The sequence below is a fragment of the Dreissena polymorpha genome, chromosome 14, assembly GCF_020536995.1.
Source record: "Dreissena polymorpha isolate Duluth1 chromosome 14, UMN_Dpol_1.0, whole genome shotgun sequence".
Taxonomy (NCBI): domain Eukaryota; kingdom Metazoa; phylum Mollusca; class Bivalvia; order Myida; family Dreissenidae; genus Dreissena; species Dreissena polymorpha.
The window spans coordinates 35,106,515-35,122,901 of NC_068368.1; the positions used below are offsets into that span (position 1 = coordinate 35,106,515).

Sequence of the window (16,387 nt, forward strand, 5' to 3'; positions counted from 1 at the left end):
TTCCAGATTTAAACAAGTCCGATGCGCACGAAACATGGGTGCAAATTAAAAGTATAAATATAGCAGGATTTGCTTCTGTTTTTGATTTAAATTGTATCCGGACAATGCAAGGACGGTCTTAAATCCGATCATGAAATTTGAAAAGGTGGACATGTTCCCAGTTAACGGGTTTCAGGGTCGGACAAAAAAACTGTTCACAATTTATGAACCCGGAAAATCCCCGCTTGAGTTCACTTATTATAATGAATGCCCACTAATATGCTAGTATATATACTTGTTCGTCTTTATAAAACCTTTGTTTTCTTTTTATGTCTTTCAATGATTGAGTTTGTCTAATTTAGTATTATCCGTTTAATGCCCGCAACAATTTTTAATCATTAACTTTTATTATTTATATTTTCTTGCTTCTATCATTATTTCAGATTATTCCAAATAATTAATTAATATTGAAATGATATTTTTTTCTAAACAAAAAGAGAGAAAAGCCCCTTTATTTTCTCAGTCATAATTGTGCATGTGTTAAACATGATGGAAAACGTACTTTAATTCCAATGTTTAGGCGAGTGATTCCTTCTTTATCTGTGTAGATATCATGTCAACATATTGTATTTTTACACTATGAGCTGATAATGAATCCTTGTTACCGATTAAAACAATTGAACTATTTTTAGCATCTTGATCCGAGAAATATCAACACTATCGGGTCCAATGGCATTTTTGTTATAAATGATGCTACACAATATTCATACTTATAAGAAGTTTATGTGAGTTGTGTATAAAAACAATATGTTTTATAAGTTATGCAACACTGAAAATGCTCAACTGCAACACGATTCTGGCATGTTTGTTTGGGGCAGACGCGGGGCCCTTGAACGTGAAGCTAGAACTAAACATTTGTGGTAAAATCCAAAACGCAATCAAGGATACATTGTAGAAAATGTCTTTGTTCGACGATTTTATTTATCGTCTGCAATGGTTTGGTAAAAAAAATATTTTTGAAATGACAAGTGGCAAGAGATGTGTATTGCTTCTCGCTTTCAAACTGTATAATTATGACACAAATGTACGCTTACATTTTCTTTATTCCACTGGTTTATTTATTTGCTATTATAAATGCATATATAATACACTTTTGTATAAATATAAGTTTTTCTTGATCATTTTTTATGTTCACAATAGCGATTTTTTTATAAGTGGTTTCGAAAAAAAAGATTGAAGGTTGGAAACTGGATGTGTCTTAGAATATTTGTTCATAGGTTTTGGATCCAGAATACAATTACACTAAGCAATGTGCTAAGAAAGGACAGGCAATCAAAATGTCGAATTACCGTTCTAAACCATTAAAAGGGTCAGATGAAAATATATAGATATAAATAATAAACTATTTAAGGGAAGAAAGTATTATAGAAAAAAATCTGCAAATCGATGGATTATTGTTTTGTAAATGTTGCGGTTTCCAAATTTACGAACAGAATTAACGCCACCTTCATACTTACGCGGTGCATGTTTTTTAGTATTGACAAAATATTAATTCCCCTATATCAATGGAACGACTGAGTATTTTAGCTTATATGCAATTTGAATATTTATTCCCAAAGCATTTATGTTTATTGTGACATATCGTTATTTATGTCTGGACTGTAATCTGATGTATTAAAATGAATTCAGCTATTATATTAATAACCCTCTAATGTGTTTCCCTTAAAATAAAAACATAAATTAATAAATAAATAAATCAATTAATTAATTAATTAATCAATAAACAAATAAATAAATACATAGATAAATAAATAAATATAATCAGTAGAAACAAAATATAACATAAAACGTTCAATCAGCGCAAACATGACTTACTTGCTACGTTCATCCGTGATATAAATGTTTCTGTTCGTTGTGATCGGAGATCGTTTTTTAGTACACCTCTTTCTGGTAATGAATGTTTACTAATTGCCAGCGAGTTTACACTAGAACTTAATTATATCTTACTTCGATTTCATCTCCCATGACAATAAATCGCCATCGAACATTGAAAATAATACAGGCAAACATTCAGTGCGACTCGACCGTCACGATTTCGCAAGTGTCATTGGCCAACTAATTTATTTTTCCTTTTTCTAGAACGTCTGTCAGGCACTGTCTATTCGTTCTATACAATTTCATTAGCAATAACCCTTTGTTTACTTTAAAGCAAGAGATGGGCACTTGTAAACGTAAACTTAGTATCAGAAAAATGAATATATAGACATTCTCCGTATAGTTGGGTGCCGATACAAGACGTGGAGACATATCAGACCCAAATTAATATCGGGGAATTACTGTAATAAGTTGTTTGGCTTTAAATCAAACTTTAGCACGGTTGATGGAAAATTTATTCTTAATGCCCTTATAGAAAAACAGTCACAGAATAAAGATAAACTATATTGTTGCCATATTGACTGCCAGAAAGCATATGACGTCATCAATCGCGGTCAATTATAGAATAAATGACTAAATTAAATGTTGGCATCGACGCTAAACTTTTAAAACGTATTTGATCCATGAATGACGAGGTAAAATTACAGATTAAACACATGGGTAGTTGATCAGACATATTTAGTACAAACTTGGGCATACTTCAGGGGGGTATAACCTCGTCCATATTGTTTTCTCATTTTATTAACGACATCGAATTCGATTAACAAATTGTAATCAACGCCGGAACTACACTAGATCAGATATCAATAAAACTATTATTAATCTCTGACGATGAGGCTTTATTATTTGAAAAAGGAGAGTCTTCAAGAATCATTAAACACTTTACAAACCTACTGCGACAGGTGGCATTTCGCTAACATTAAAAAAAACTAAGGTCATGGTAGTCCGAAAAACTGTAAATCGATACAAAATCCAACAAACAAGTGTATATGTTACGCCTTAATATAGTATATAGAATAGGCTACACAACGCAAAAAAAATATATCGTGCAAGCTACAGCATAAACAATCAAACACGCAAGTCTATAGTTTGATATACCGGTATTCAGCAAAATGCAGATAATATTATCCTTTCTGTTGAATGAATCCGCTAGAAAGCGTATGACTAGTAAATCGCTGAAATAAAGAACTATTATGAACAAGTTCTATAAAATGATGAGTCAATCGTTGAGGCTAAATAGCAAAAAAATACTTGCGATTTTATCGTTGAAGTTATACAATTAAACAAACTTTAAAAGGGTAAACAAGTCAATAAATCTTTGGAATTAATAAAAAGGTGACAGTGAATCTATCTTTGAAGCAATATTACTTGCAAGTAGAGAATAAACCAATACTATGTTTGTTCGTGTCCGCACATTAAGACGCTTAAGAAACAATGAGGCATTATAAGTATAGAAATGACATTAAAGTAACTTGTTCACAGATTTTGGCATTTTTTAATGTGTCATTAGAAGCTTTAAATCTTTAAATGCAAACATCGGAATTAAAAAAAGGCCCCAGTTTAAAACAAGAAAACAATTAAAGAGAGAAAAAAGTAATCATAGCCTGGGATCGAAGCACTTTGTGTAAAAGTTTGTCACTTAGGTCACTCGACCATCCGTTCTAATACATTTATATACGCAATCCAAGTAGGATTACGCAATCCAAGTAGTGTAACAAAATATTACAATAACTCTCACAATTATTCAATCGTTTCGCGTTTTGTAACGCTTTATAATGTTCAAGTTTTTAAATCGTAAAAAGGTGCATATAATGGATATTTTAGAGCCTGGTAAATGTTCAGTATTATTGTTCTCTCAAAAATAATATAACTTCAATGAAAATTTGTAAATCTGATTTTTTCAATTTACCAAACCGTGAACAGGTCCCTTTATTTCTGCGTTGTATGTCATCTGGCTAATGGTATTGATCAATAATAAATAAAAGTGCGCACTTGTAAGTTGGTTATGTAATCCAGCCGGAACAATCCCCTAAACAAAGGGGATTCAACCCGGGACCTCCCGGATCCAAATCAGGCAGACACTACCGCGTCGCTATAAAAGCTAGCTCATATAGTAAGGCAGTATAAGTTCCCCTTATACCTAACCCTACCGCAGTAAACGTTGCAAAGTCTAAATCTAGAGTATTTTCAGAGACGTAGATAACATGTTATCTACGTCTCTGGTATTTTAAAGATATGTCTTCATTTAGGTTAAACTCAGTCCATATCATGGTTGATTTTATTTTGATAAAGTTTTTAATACCGACCACCATAAACAGTTGTATATACTTGTGTATGAACTTTATCTGATTAAATAAAGAAAAAAGTGCACATTGCGTTCGATCTACATTTCTTTGTTCAGCGTCTTTGAACGCCTGGGGAAGTGAATTGTGAATTATTACACAACATTGACAAACAAACAAACAATAATGTTCAAAAGTAATATCATAATTGGATTTAAATTGACATCATTATCAAAATAATACAAAAAAAAAGCAAACAATAGCAACTGTGAACTTATAATTTCCTTACTCCGATCAGTTCAACTGCATACCGTTATCTAATAAAGCTACCCGGTGTAACCATTTTCTATCACATGCCAATTTTACAATATATACCGAAAATGTTACGGTCCACTGACTTCTCGCACTGTCTGCAACGTTTTATAACCGCCATCGGGTTGTTAAAATACATGCGTTAGGTGTCCGACAACTAAGAGTCATTATATTAAGAGTAAATACAATGGCTTTCGTTTGAAAACAGATGTAAATATTTCACAGGTATAATTATTTACAAATCTCTTCATAATTTAACGCCCACATATATTGACGACTTGATAAAACTGGTGAAAAACAATAATTACAATTTAAGATCGATATCAAACAATGATTTGACGCATAAAACACCTCACTCAAACCTTTTAAAAAAGTCGTTTAGTTACTCTGGTATGGAAATATGGAAACACATACCGGTTAGTATTCGCCAATCTCTCACTCTCACCACTTTCAAACATAGGCTTAAGAAATATTTCCTCTTTGAGGCGCAAAATGAGTCTCAAGCGTAGTAACATTTTTCTGTTTTCCTCTTATTCAAAAGTCAAATACTCCTCCATAAGTGTCGTAATGATTACTGTAGATTTAAATTCTGCAAACAAATATACATATTGCTTTTTCAAACTATTTATATAGCAAGGAGGTGCAGGCTATTCTTCATAACAGTTGGGTAATTTCATATCCTATTGTGAACAACACTGGTCATGAATATTGTTTTCTGTAATTATAATATTTGTGTACATCAGCCGCTTCTATCAATCGTTAACTATTTCAAGAATTATGTATTCCACGTTTTTAAACTCTAACTTTGTACAATAATGTACGCGGCTGTTTTGTTAACTTTTTGTTATTGTTATTGGTCGTGTTAATTAAGATATGGTAATTGTATAAGTGTGTGTGTGTGTGTGTGTGTGTATAGGTGTGTGCGTGCGCGCGTGTGTGTGTGCGTGCGTGCGTTAGAGTGTGTGCATATGGGAAAATGTAATCAACAATACATTTATATTCTTAAATACTTTCTGTTTATAAATATTTGTTCCTTGAGACCATTTCAATATCGGAAGAGAAATTAATAATATAAGAGAAGTCATATAATATACTTGCTTTTTATGACACTTCTATTACACTGTTACAGTACTCTTATGTCCGTCAAAGTCTACATGTTTGCATTATACTATAGAAATGCATTACACATACCATAGTTGTTTGAAGGCCTCATTGAAAATAAGATTGCCATTGTTAAACTGTCTGCATGACTTTGTATCAATGTGTTGTCTTAATGAGTTACCTTCGGAAAATAAAGAGATTATTATTATTATTATTATTATTATATTATTATTATTATAGTAAAACCCGGGTGTCCGACAATAAGATTCGCGATTTTTTTCTAGAAGATGTTGTCCGAAAACTCAGGACTGTTCGAAAACTTAAGTAATTTCGGTATATTTGAAGCTGTTATAATTACAAATGTCTCTAAAGTTATGAGTCTATATTTGAAGCTGTATTTTATATTCTTTAGCAGGCCGAGTATATCGTTGGAACTAAACAAAAGATTCTAAAATCCCAATTAACAGTATAAGATGAACAAGTCTGTTGTTGAAGTTATTGATCAAACTGTCTAAAACGGCGAATCTATCGATGGGGCTACAGGACAAACTCTCTTATAAGCGCGAACTTGTCGTCATAGAGATAGTCTGGCGCATGGACTTTCACAGTCTTTACAAACTCTGTTTCCCGCTCGAACAAAGACCGGAAGTAAGTAAGAATATCAAATAATTTGTAAAGTCTGGTTCCCGTCCCGCCCGGACGAATGTTAAACAAATGACGCAAGCAGGAAAGCAGCTTATCTTGAGATTCTTGCACTTTTTCGGGTTCCCTCAGCTCGCATCGATCTAAATGTTCATCAAGGAATAGTATAAATTCCACGTGGACATAGAATAAAGATTTTTCAATCGTCCAATTGCCAGTCATGACAAAAGCATTTTATTATTAAAATACTCTCAAAATAAAAGACGGTATCATACCAAAATAAATTAGAACACGACAAAGAAGTGATTAATAAACTCGTCGTTATATATGGAATATTTCAGATATCATATGATATAAACTTTTAGTTTTTAGTGGAATATAACATGTATTTGCCAATTGATGATCTATGTTGTTACCTGGAGACATAACTACGAACGCCTTTACCACTGCCTCCTCGTGTTCTGACAGGCCAAGCTCGTAGAGGCTTCGCACGGCTTTGTTTCGTCCTAGCACGAGGTCACGAGGAAAAACCTTTTCGAGCTCGTCAATGTGATATTTCCCGCCCCAGGGAGTTATTATAACCTGGCGTTCCACGTTGTGACAGTGGTACATATATTTGTACGTACAAATAATGTCTATGTCCACTCGAGAAGCTGTAAAGCGTATTGTAAACGTGTAAAGAGCAAAATCATATAAAAACATATCAAACGTTTCATACCTTAGAAACGTATAAAACTTCATGAAAAACGTATCGAAAATGGGTGCAATTTACGAGAACGTTTAATACTTGTCGAGAGCATGCAAAAGGTATCGGACACGTAAAAAAACCCATTAAACTCTAAAACAAATCTAGAACGTTCGAAAAGTATGGTGAAAACGTATAGATAATTAGAACAACGTATCAATGATCTGTCAAGCATCAGTGTAAAGTAAGGTTAGCCCTTACACCGGTTTTAACACACAATCCTGTGCATTGAACCGGTGAGCTCACTTTTGTTCAAAATTTAGTTGCTGTTGCAAACTTATCGGATAAAAACAAGAATTACTCTCTTGCTAGAATTTCCTAAGTTTAATTGTTTGCTATATTGATAACAAGCAATCCGTATTGATTTTCTGTAAAATGTATCGAGGACGATTATCTTAAACGTGTATAGCTAATTGTCATAATCGACCGTATGGAAAACATTTCGATAATCTTCAAGAACTAAACTACAACATATACAACTTGAGAACCTGTTAACAAAAACGTTTTAAACGTACTGAGCTCATGCCTTAACAACGTATTGAGAAATACAAACGTTCATATTCTGTTAAAAGCAAGCTCATGCAAGACGTTCCATTATCATCTCAAATCAAATTTCTTAAACATCTGTATTGACTCACAGCGTTGCTTCTGCATGTTTTCACTTTAGCAAAGCATTTGTTTTTAGCATAAAACAACATTTACCCTTCAGCAGACTGGCTTGATCGTCTGGACAAAGCTGCCTGAATCCCGGAATGGTTTTCGCAAACTTAACACTTTCGACAATCTTTTTCTGGAAATGCAGTATGGCTGTAATGAGTTCTTCACCCCGGCCGTCTACATCTATACCTTGTGCAGTAGAAATTTAAATTGAACTTGTTATTTACATCAGATATACTAGTAATTAATACTGTGTATATACATTTATACTTTTAATTGTGTTAAACTAAATGTTCGTAGGAATAGTTTTAATCGCTCCTCTATAAATAGTGTTTGTGTCTGAGTGTCTAATCAAAGTGTTCATTCCGTAACATTTAACATAGTAAAATAATGATATTGCCTAGCGTTCAGAACAAAATGCTTCCTTTCTCTGTATGACGTTGTTGCTGATTATGGTAATAATAACAGTAGGTATGTTACTTGACTTGGTCGTAAATGAGTGTGCGTTGTTTTCCACACGTTATCAAATATTATTATTTTAGTGTATACTTATAACAACGTCATTATACACCATTGTTATTTCCTTCTTTAACGATGTTTCCACCAGCTCAATGTGATTCGTTCGTTAATTTATTTATTTCAAAGGTATGTGTTACCATACGTTGTCACTTTGTTCGTATCTTACGTTGCTACCAGTGTCTTTTTTCCAAATGACGTTATTTTATGATAGAGAAGCTGTTTTCTTTGACATCGCACTGATGCGATTTTAATTAAAACAATTGTTTTCCTGTGTTCTTTAAATCTCACAATAAAATTGAATGTGCATGTTGGAGCCTTGGACGAGGTCGTTGAAATAAAAAAATTAGCGTTGTCCAATCTCGTCAATTACATACTTGCTGTGCGCATGTTGTCCAATCTCGTCAATTACATACTTGCTGTGCGCATGTCATTAAAAACTTCATAATTCACATGTACACCTTTAACTTTAATAAAACGTAATATGTTTTTAGATAACTTGTACCTGTTGACTTGTAAAATTCCAAGTATTCCTGGATTGAGATTGGTTTCATTAATCCAAATACTTGTGACTTCAGTTGATAATTCTCCTGCATTATAAAAAGATTTCTATATTAAATTTGCATCGTACACTAAAAATCGCATACCCGTTAAATTGAAGCGCAGCATCCATAAACATCATAAAATACGTTTCTACAATAATACGTCATCTAAAATTAATAATCACACGTATTTTAAAGGGGCCTTTTCACAGAATTTGGCATTTGTTTAACTTATTCATTAAATGCTTTATATTGATAAATGTAAACATTGGATCGTAAAAGCTCCAGTTAAAAATCAAGAAAAAAATTAAAAAAAGGAAAAGAACATTGGCCGGACCAGGTTTCGAACCAGTGACCCCTGGAGTCCTGCCAGAGTCCTGAAGTAAAAACGCTTTAGCCTACTGAGCTATTCCGCCGAGTACACATTCTGGACGTATTTTATACCTAATATAAGCAATCTTCGTACTTTCACAAAATTTAACGACAAAAACAGAACTCTCCAAATTATTCAATCGTTTCGCGTTGCAACGCTTTATAATTTTTAGGTTTTAAAATCGTCAAAAGATGCATATAATGGCTATATTAGAGCATGGTTAATGTTCAGTATTACTGTTTCCTCACAAATATCATAACTAAAACGAAAACTTACGAATCTGAAACAACTTTTTTCAATTTTGTCAATTTACCAAAGCGTGAAAAGATCCCTTTAACACGTTGAAATAAGACATTATATCGCAACAAATAACTTGTGTTTTTTCCGCAAGAACATTTTTGATCGAATTATAAATATTCAATTCCAAGTGACTAATTACATACCAAAACACTTGTATGGACCCTTTGGATTTCTTCTTGAGATATAGCCAACTCCTCAGAAGTTTCTTTGTTTGCTTTTGTAAGAATCTTTACAATTTGTTCCATTTCCTGTGTACATCCGAGAAAGTAAACTGTTAACTGTATCCGTCTTAAATATACATGTTTTATCAACAGTACTAGTATTCTGTACATATGTTGTTAAATATATGTCCACCAAAAGAACTTTGCGACAAAAACACAAAATCGCCCATGTCCGTACAGGCAAAACATTAAATTGACAATCATTACTTAAGTGAATGTTTGACTAGTTAAACATATCTTGAGATGGCGATTTTTTGGTAAAAAGGGGAAATCAAAGTTCATTTATATTACAAGAATTGTTAACCCCATAAAAATGAACAAAAAAGTCACTGGTTAAAGCAAACCACAATGCTTAAATTCTATACAGGAATTGCTGAATTAAAACACTTGATCGGTATATTCAGTCGTTCTTACTTTTAAAAGACATTCATATTATCTTATAGTTTGTGCATAATTGTCAGGTTCACCATTAATACTAATTATAAATGAACAAATAAGCACAAAATAAACAATTAGGTAAACCTTCAGTGAAGGTCCTGGCTTTGATTCCAAGCCGCTTGTATCAGTGCCTGCCAAGTCGGTTCCTTGTATCATAAAATTGTTAACGCATGATTCTTCAGTATCGCTGATTTGGAGATCATCATCTTTTCAAACAAAAAGGATAAATCAATAGAACAAAAACCAAATGTCACATAATCGCACCATGAGTGATAGAAACTCTACCCACATTTTTGATAAAGGTTCTTGTCGTTTTAATCATTTTTTATTAAAATATTTACATTCTGAATTTAAATCATTTAATAATTGAAACAGACACAATTGTTTACCGTATAAATTATCCGGTGAAAGCGCGAATGAAAACGATTTGATAATAATGTCTTCAATTGAGATTGGCGAAGATGGCTGTGGTGCTGGTTGCTCCATATCTGTGAGATTGCTTGAAGATCTCGACGGAGTTGCAATTGTTTCTGAATCTTCGACTCTTGCTTTTGTCACCTCGCGAATGTTCTCAGATTTATGTTCTAGCGTGTATCGACCAATTTTCATTGCTGAAAGATAAAAACATATAATGATCAACCTCAATATTTTTATCCTAAGGATGGTCGCGCTATTAAGTCATTTAGGCAAATATCTCTCTCTCAAGTTGGCACGTGCAATAGAAAATCGTGGTAAAGAAAATATAAATGCTAAGGCAAAATATCAAATAACGTTGTAAAATAGTGTTAAAAGTTTTTATTAAAGATTACTTGTCTACTCTTAGCTGATTAAAAATCATTTTTTGCATTTAAATTATGCAACAGCAGGCAAATGATCAAACTACGTACGCTGTCATTGAACATCATGCAATAACATTTCAAGCTAGTGAAAACTGACCATAAAGGCACACTTTTCTTTGACCATATAGAATATATTTCATGTTAAATAACACAGGACACGCACCGTTGCGAGACATTCCAACAGTCAGACATCTCTCGTATCTACATGACGGACATCCATTGCTCTGTGGCCCAGTTTTCCAGGCAGCCGCTTCATCTGGGGTACATTTACACTTGTAATTTACTTCTACCTTCTTGAGCGTTCTTTTGTAGAAAGCCTGCAAAACGTTAAAAGTCAAGCAGCAAAACAACTGTTAGCTGCACAGTGACTGGCAGATGTTCATTTCTTTAACACTTCGTGTAATAGAAAGTAAAAAAGCAATCGTTATATAAAAATGAGGACAAGCTATGTACTTGATTGAGAACAATGTGATATTTTAAGATAAGCATCAACTAAATGAATCTAATATATACACGTTTGAACAATATTTCCGTTTTATTTCTTGTTTAACCAATTGCTTACTTACTATATATAAAATTCAAAAGTATTGCCGCGATCGTCTCCCAAATTTATATGCCAAGATTAACTTTTTAACATACAATAACATATTTTGTTAATTTGCCGGTAAGAATAAAACAAAGCTCTGTTAACGAAAAAATAAACAATCGTTAGCGAAAACCATGTAAATACACATTTTCACGTGTTAGTTGAAATATTACTGCTTGCGAATAAATAAGTTAGAAATGTGTGATGTCGTATCACAAACATGTCTATGGACGTAAACCTTTCATTCCACTACCTTGCATGCTTCGCATGAGTTCACTCCATAATGGTAACCGGAAGCTATCTCATCACACACGCGGCAGGGCGGAAGTGGGGTCTCTGGCGGGCATGGATCAAGGTTCTTTTCGCGTCGACGCTTTTGTTTAGGTTTTGTTGGCTGTGTAGTGCTGTCGGCCTTGGCTTTTGTTGACGTTTTCGACGCAAGGTCACTTTTCGAAACCGGGACGTTTTTCCTCTTTGACAGGCATTTTGCGACTTGACGTTCATCTGAAGACATTTCTGGTCGAGATTTAAAATGTTTGCAAGTTTGCTTAGGAATCTTCTAGATTTGAAAAATGTCTTAGTGTTCAAAAATCTGTCCACGAATTGGAAGTTTAAATTGTTTTCATAAAACTGTCACACATTTACCATGTTTCTTGGCTGAACGAACTCTTTTATATCTGGAAGTTGTTTTTGTTTTTTTTCAGAACTGTCTCACATTTTAAAGTTTTCATAAGCTGTCCTAGATTTGGAAGTGAGCTCAGTTTGATAACACTGGCTTAGATTTGCAAATTGTTCAGTTTTAATGTGACCTTCCTGTGTTTTGATGGCCTGAACTCCCTCCCAAGCTGAATCTTCTGGTCTAACACAGTCTGCGGATCGTCAACGTACCTGGAAACAAAGTACTTGCATTCATCCCTTACTTCAACATCTGCGCAGAGATATGGTTGCCAGAATATCAATATTATAGCTTTAACATACCCTTGCCGCCATTACACACCAAGCGATGATATAGTCGGTTTAAAGTATTCGTGGTATTTAACATGATTGGTTACGGTTCTTTTATTTACATTTTGAGCAGAAAACCATGTATAAGACGACAAAATGCTCATACCGCTTTAAAGCCGGAATGTTTATGTTTATGAGTGGTAATGTACATGTTGGATAAAAAAGTAAGGCAGTTTGAAATTCAATATATAAGATGAAATACTATATAGTTAGTTTTAAAAGACAAAATACATATTTGGTATTAGCACAATGAGCAAGAGAGAGATTACATAAAATCACTGACTTGCTACATATATATCTGATAAAGTATGTAATATTTGCATATTTGAAAGTTGTATTCACTTAACATGTTATCTTTAATTGCGCAAAAAAGCAAGACGGGTTATATTGTTGATGGAGTTTCATTGAATAGTCGATAAATGGATCAGTAAGTTTTCAATTATTTTGTTAGATGACCACTTAATGTATCTCAGTGTGTGTGTGACATTGTTTGATTTTCAGATGTATTTCTAGTTTTAGCTATCCATTTTGTGCAGCTAAGCGGAACTTAAAAAAAGATGTTTAACATTCAAAACTTAAACGCAAATTATATTTTAGTTCAAGTGTCCCATTTGTGCAATGCAGTGGAACCTTTTGATTAATTTTATCAGAGGACCGGCTAATAAACATGTGAGTTTAACTTTTCACAAATACAACCACCCGTTAGAAAAACGTATTAAGAAATGTGACTATTTCTAGCTATTGTGGTTTATTTTGACGTGAAGCGGAACCATACGCACGTTTGGTATAGAGCCCTCAAATGAACAGATGTGTGAATCGCGTGATAAATGGCTAATAAAGTAAGAAATGTCAGTAATACAAAACTTATTCCCAAAATGTAAAGGATGGCACAACGCCCGCCCACGATTGTCAACTACAACCCCGCCCCCCTCCCCCACCATGAATGCCCACTCGAAAGCACGCCCGAGAGGATGCCCGCTCGCTTTTTTATAGATGTAAGGTCTCGAAATTTTAGGGGGGAGGGGGGGGGGGGGGCAGGTGTCTCCTCCGCGGATCCTCTAGTGTAATTAATTAAGCAAAATAAAACAAAACATATTCATATAACATCTGAAAAAAGAAAGGTTTGCAACGCTTTTTCTTCAACAATTTAGCAAAAACGTGTATACCAGGACATTCAGTTTTACAGCTTACCAATTAAAACAGAACGAGGTGTGAAGATTTAGCACGTTCTGTTTTCTTCTACAGACCCCGTATTCGAATCAGAGGCCAGGCACATTTCATGTTATATTTTACCTTTATTATACATTCATTTGATGACATTTTTTACAAGTATGAAAATCTGTGAACGATTCCAATTAATATTTGGACAGGTTTTAGCATACCATAAAAAAGAAAACACATTTAACATACCTTACTGACTGAAATAACGGCCATACTCCACGAACATCACCCATCCGTTTTAAAAAAACTAGCACACTTAAAAAACATTACAATTATTTGGTCCAAGATTACTACATAAATATATTAATGTGTTCAACAAGAAAAGAGATACATGAAGCATCATTTGTTTTTATCAGTCAATATACAACACTGTCGCTGTGATGCGTTGTTTAAAATGCAAGCGTCATATTTGGTCGTTTATCCGTCGATTAACAATAACTGATGAAAAGTTATTTTTTAAATCTATATATTTATGTAATTGAAAATCTTACCAGACAAAACTCTTAACTTAGCAGACGACGTTGAATCTGACAGTTGAACGAATGAAAAACATTCAATAATCACTAAATTACATGTATGTAGGTGTGGGTGTTTACTTATATACATCTCCTAAATATAGTAATGTTCAGACACTGAATAAATTTATCCGAATGAGAAACAAAACAACAACGTCAATAAAACATGTGCTTACCGGGTTTATCACGATACTATCGATAATACATCAATTTAGCCAAAACTCAAGTTCAAAAACAAACTCATAATTTCTCTTAAACGAATTAATGACCTAAAACATGTCTCGACTGACTTAATGTTCGATGTCCGTAAAAAAAACACTTAACACACATAACTTGGTAAATACCAACTTTAATGGAGTATACTCATTACATCTCCTGATGAAATAACAACACAGGTAGACATATACGATAAGTGTATGTCTAATGAATTAAGAGGATGGTAAAAAAAAGTAATAAGAAACATTTGTTGTCTTCTTCAATTTGTGTCATATTTAACAGGTGCGCCATTTTTTCAAGTGTTTAAAGCACATTAGTTTTGACGATTGCATTGCATACATGGCATAAAGGTAGATATACTAACTGTCCCAACTGTTCTTGTTGTTTTTTTTTCACGCAAAAAATGCATTATTATTATATAAGTTATTATTTTACCAAAGCAGGGCCACGTTAACATAGATGTGATATGTTTTTCTAATTTATTTTTGTCAAATGTCATTTAAAGCAGTTATTCCAGTTGTTAATTGTGAACCGTCCCTTTAATCGACGTTCCACGTTTTAAACCTACAACACGCCTAGTATGCGTTGAATGATACGCCGTTCAACGAGGGGCGATAGAGCGTAGCGGTAATATTTGCACAAACATGTAGTAATATTTGCACACACATGTAGTTCAGTCAGTGCATTATGTATAGTCATCTCATGTCAAAGACTAATAAATAACTTTATATCAATAACTTACGTTAATGTCTTTCTCCATGGCAATCTTAAAATGTTAATGCTCGCCAAATGCAAGAAATGTATGAAGTTTGTATGAAGTCCTTCCGAGGCTTCATAAAGCGGGTATATACGATTTTGTCAAATATTTATGAATTTATGTAAACTGTGTAAAAAAAACTTATTATATATATTTATCAATATAAATTAAAATAAAAGTTAAGAAGAACATGTGTCGAAAAATGCGAAATAAGCCAGATATTTAATTCTGAAATCGAAAACGGCTGTACAGCCGATTTCGCCAGCATATATACCATACATGTACGATGTGCATCTAAACTTAGTTTAACGGTTTATTTGAATTCCTGCAACGATATCTATTCATACGACACACGAACACTATCTCCGATCCTAATACAAAGACGAATGCTTCGGTTATTGTAGGAAAATATGTACGTGATTTTCGGCTCGGGGCGCTTATTTGTCTTTGCTGCATTTTATTAAATTCGGCTTTAATGTATAATTTTTCTTGCCTATTTTGTGTTATTGAAAAATATTTTATCAATATATTACAATTAAACACATATAAAAAATCGTATATACCCGCTTTAAATGCGGTGTGCCCTTGCTCTCCCAAACAAATAACGTACAAGACTAACGAACCGTACTAATAGACACAGTCACATACATACGTATTAATAGTAATGGCCACATACATACTTACTAATAGTAACAGTCACACACATACGTATTTATAGTAACAGTCACATACATACGTACTAATAGTAATGGTCACAAACATACGTACTAATAGTAACAGTCACATACATACGTACTAATAGTAATGGTCACATACATACTTACTAATTTTAACAGTAACATACATACGTACTAATAGTAATGGTCACATACATACGTATTTATAGTAACAGTCACATACATACGTAAAAGTAGTAACTGTCACACACATACGTACTTATAGTAACAGTCACATGTATATGTAGTAATAATAAGTCACATACATACGTACTTATAGTAACAGTCACATACATACGTACTTATAGTAACAGTCACATACATACGTACTTATAGTAACGGTCACATACATATGTTGTAACAATAAGTCACATACATACGTAAAAATAGTAACCGTCACATACATGTAAATACATACAAAAAGTAACAGTCACATACATATGTACTTATAGTAACAGTCACAAACATATGTACTGATAGTAACAGTCA

The 16,387-nt window shown here is 33.3% G+C and overlaps 2 protein-coding genes across 4 annotated transcripts in view; both read right to left on the reverse strand.

The window, feature by feature from the left end:
• The window catches only part of LOC127857285 (amiloride-sensitive sodium channel subunit beta-2-like), a 26,555-nt gene extending 23,732 nt beyond the window's left edge, over positions 1-2,823 (reverse strand). The window contains exon 1 of the mRNA XM_052393697.1: positions 2,805-2,823. Coding sequence (XP_052249657.1) covers positions 2,805-2,823 — 19 coding nt within the window. The remainder of the gene's footprint in view (positions 1-2,804) is intronic.
• A 2,761-nt stretch (positions 2,824-5,584) lies between these two features.
• On the reverse strand, positions 5,585-15,401 carry LOC127857085 (nuclear receptor ROR-alpha A-like). 3 transcript variants are annotated; one of them, XM_052393423.1, is made up of 11 exons: positions 14,386-15,401; positions 13,884-13,984; positions 11,722-12,356; positions 11,046-11,199; positions 10,433-10,654; positions 10,128-10,249; positions 9,528-9,632; positions 8,675-8,759; positions 7,699-7,842; positions 6,668-6,904; positions 5,585-6,394 (listed from the first exon to the last, which is right to left on the reverse strand). In XM_052393423.1, exons 3-11 carry the CDS (start codon positions 11,980-11,982, stop codon positions 6,147-6,149), a joined length of 1,578 nt encoding a protein of 525 aa, XP_052249383.1. In that variant the 5' UTR covers positions 11,983-12,356; positions 13,884-13,984; positions 14,386-15,401; the 3' UTR covers positions 5,585-6,146. The 3 variants fall into 3 exon arrangements, with proteins under 3 accessions (XP_052249383.1, XP_052249381.1, XP_052249382.1); XM_052393421.1 differs by lacking the exon at positions 13,884-13,984; XM_052393422.1 differs by lacking the exons at positions 13,884-13,984; positions 14,386-15,401 and adding an exon at positions 14,186-14,325.
• Positions 15,402-16,387: the final 986 nt, after the last annotated feature.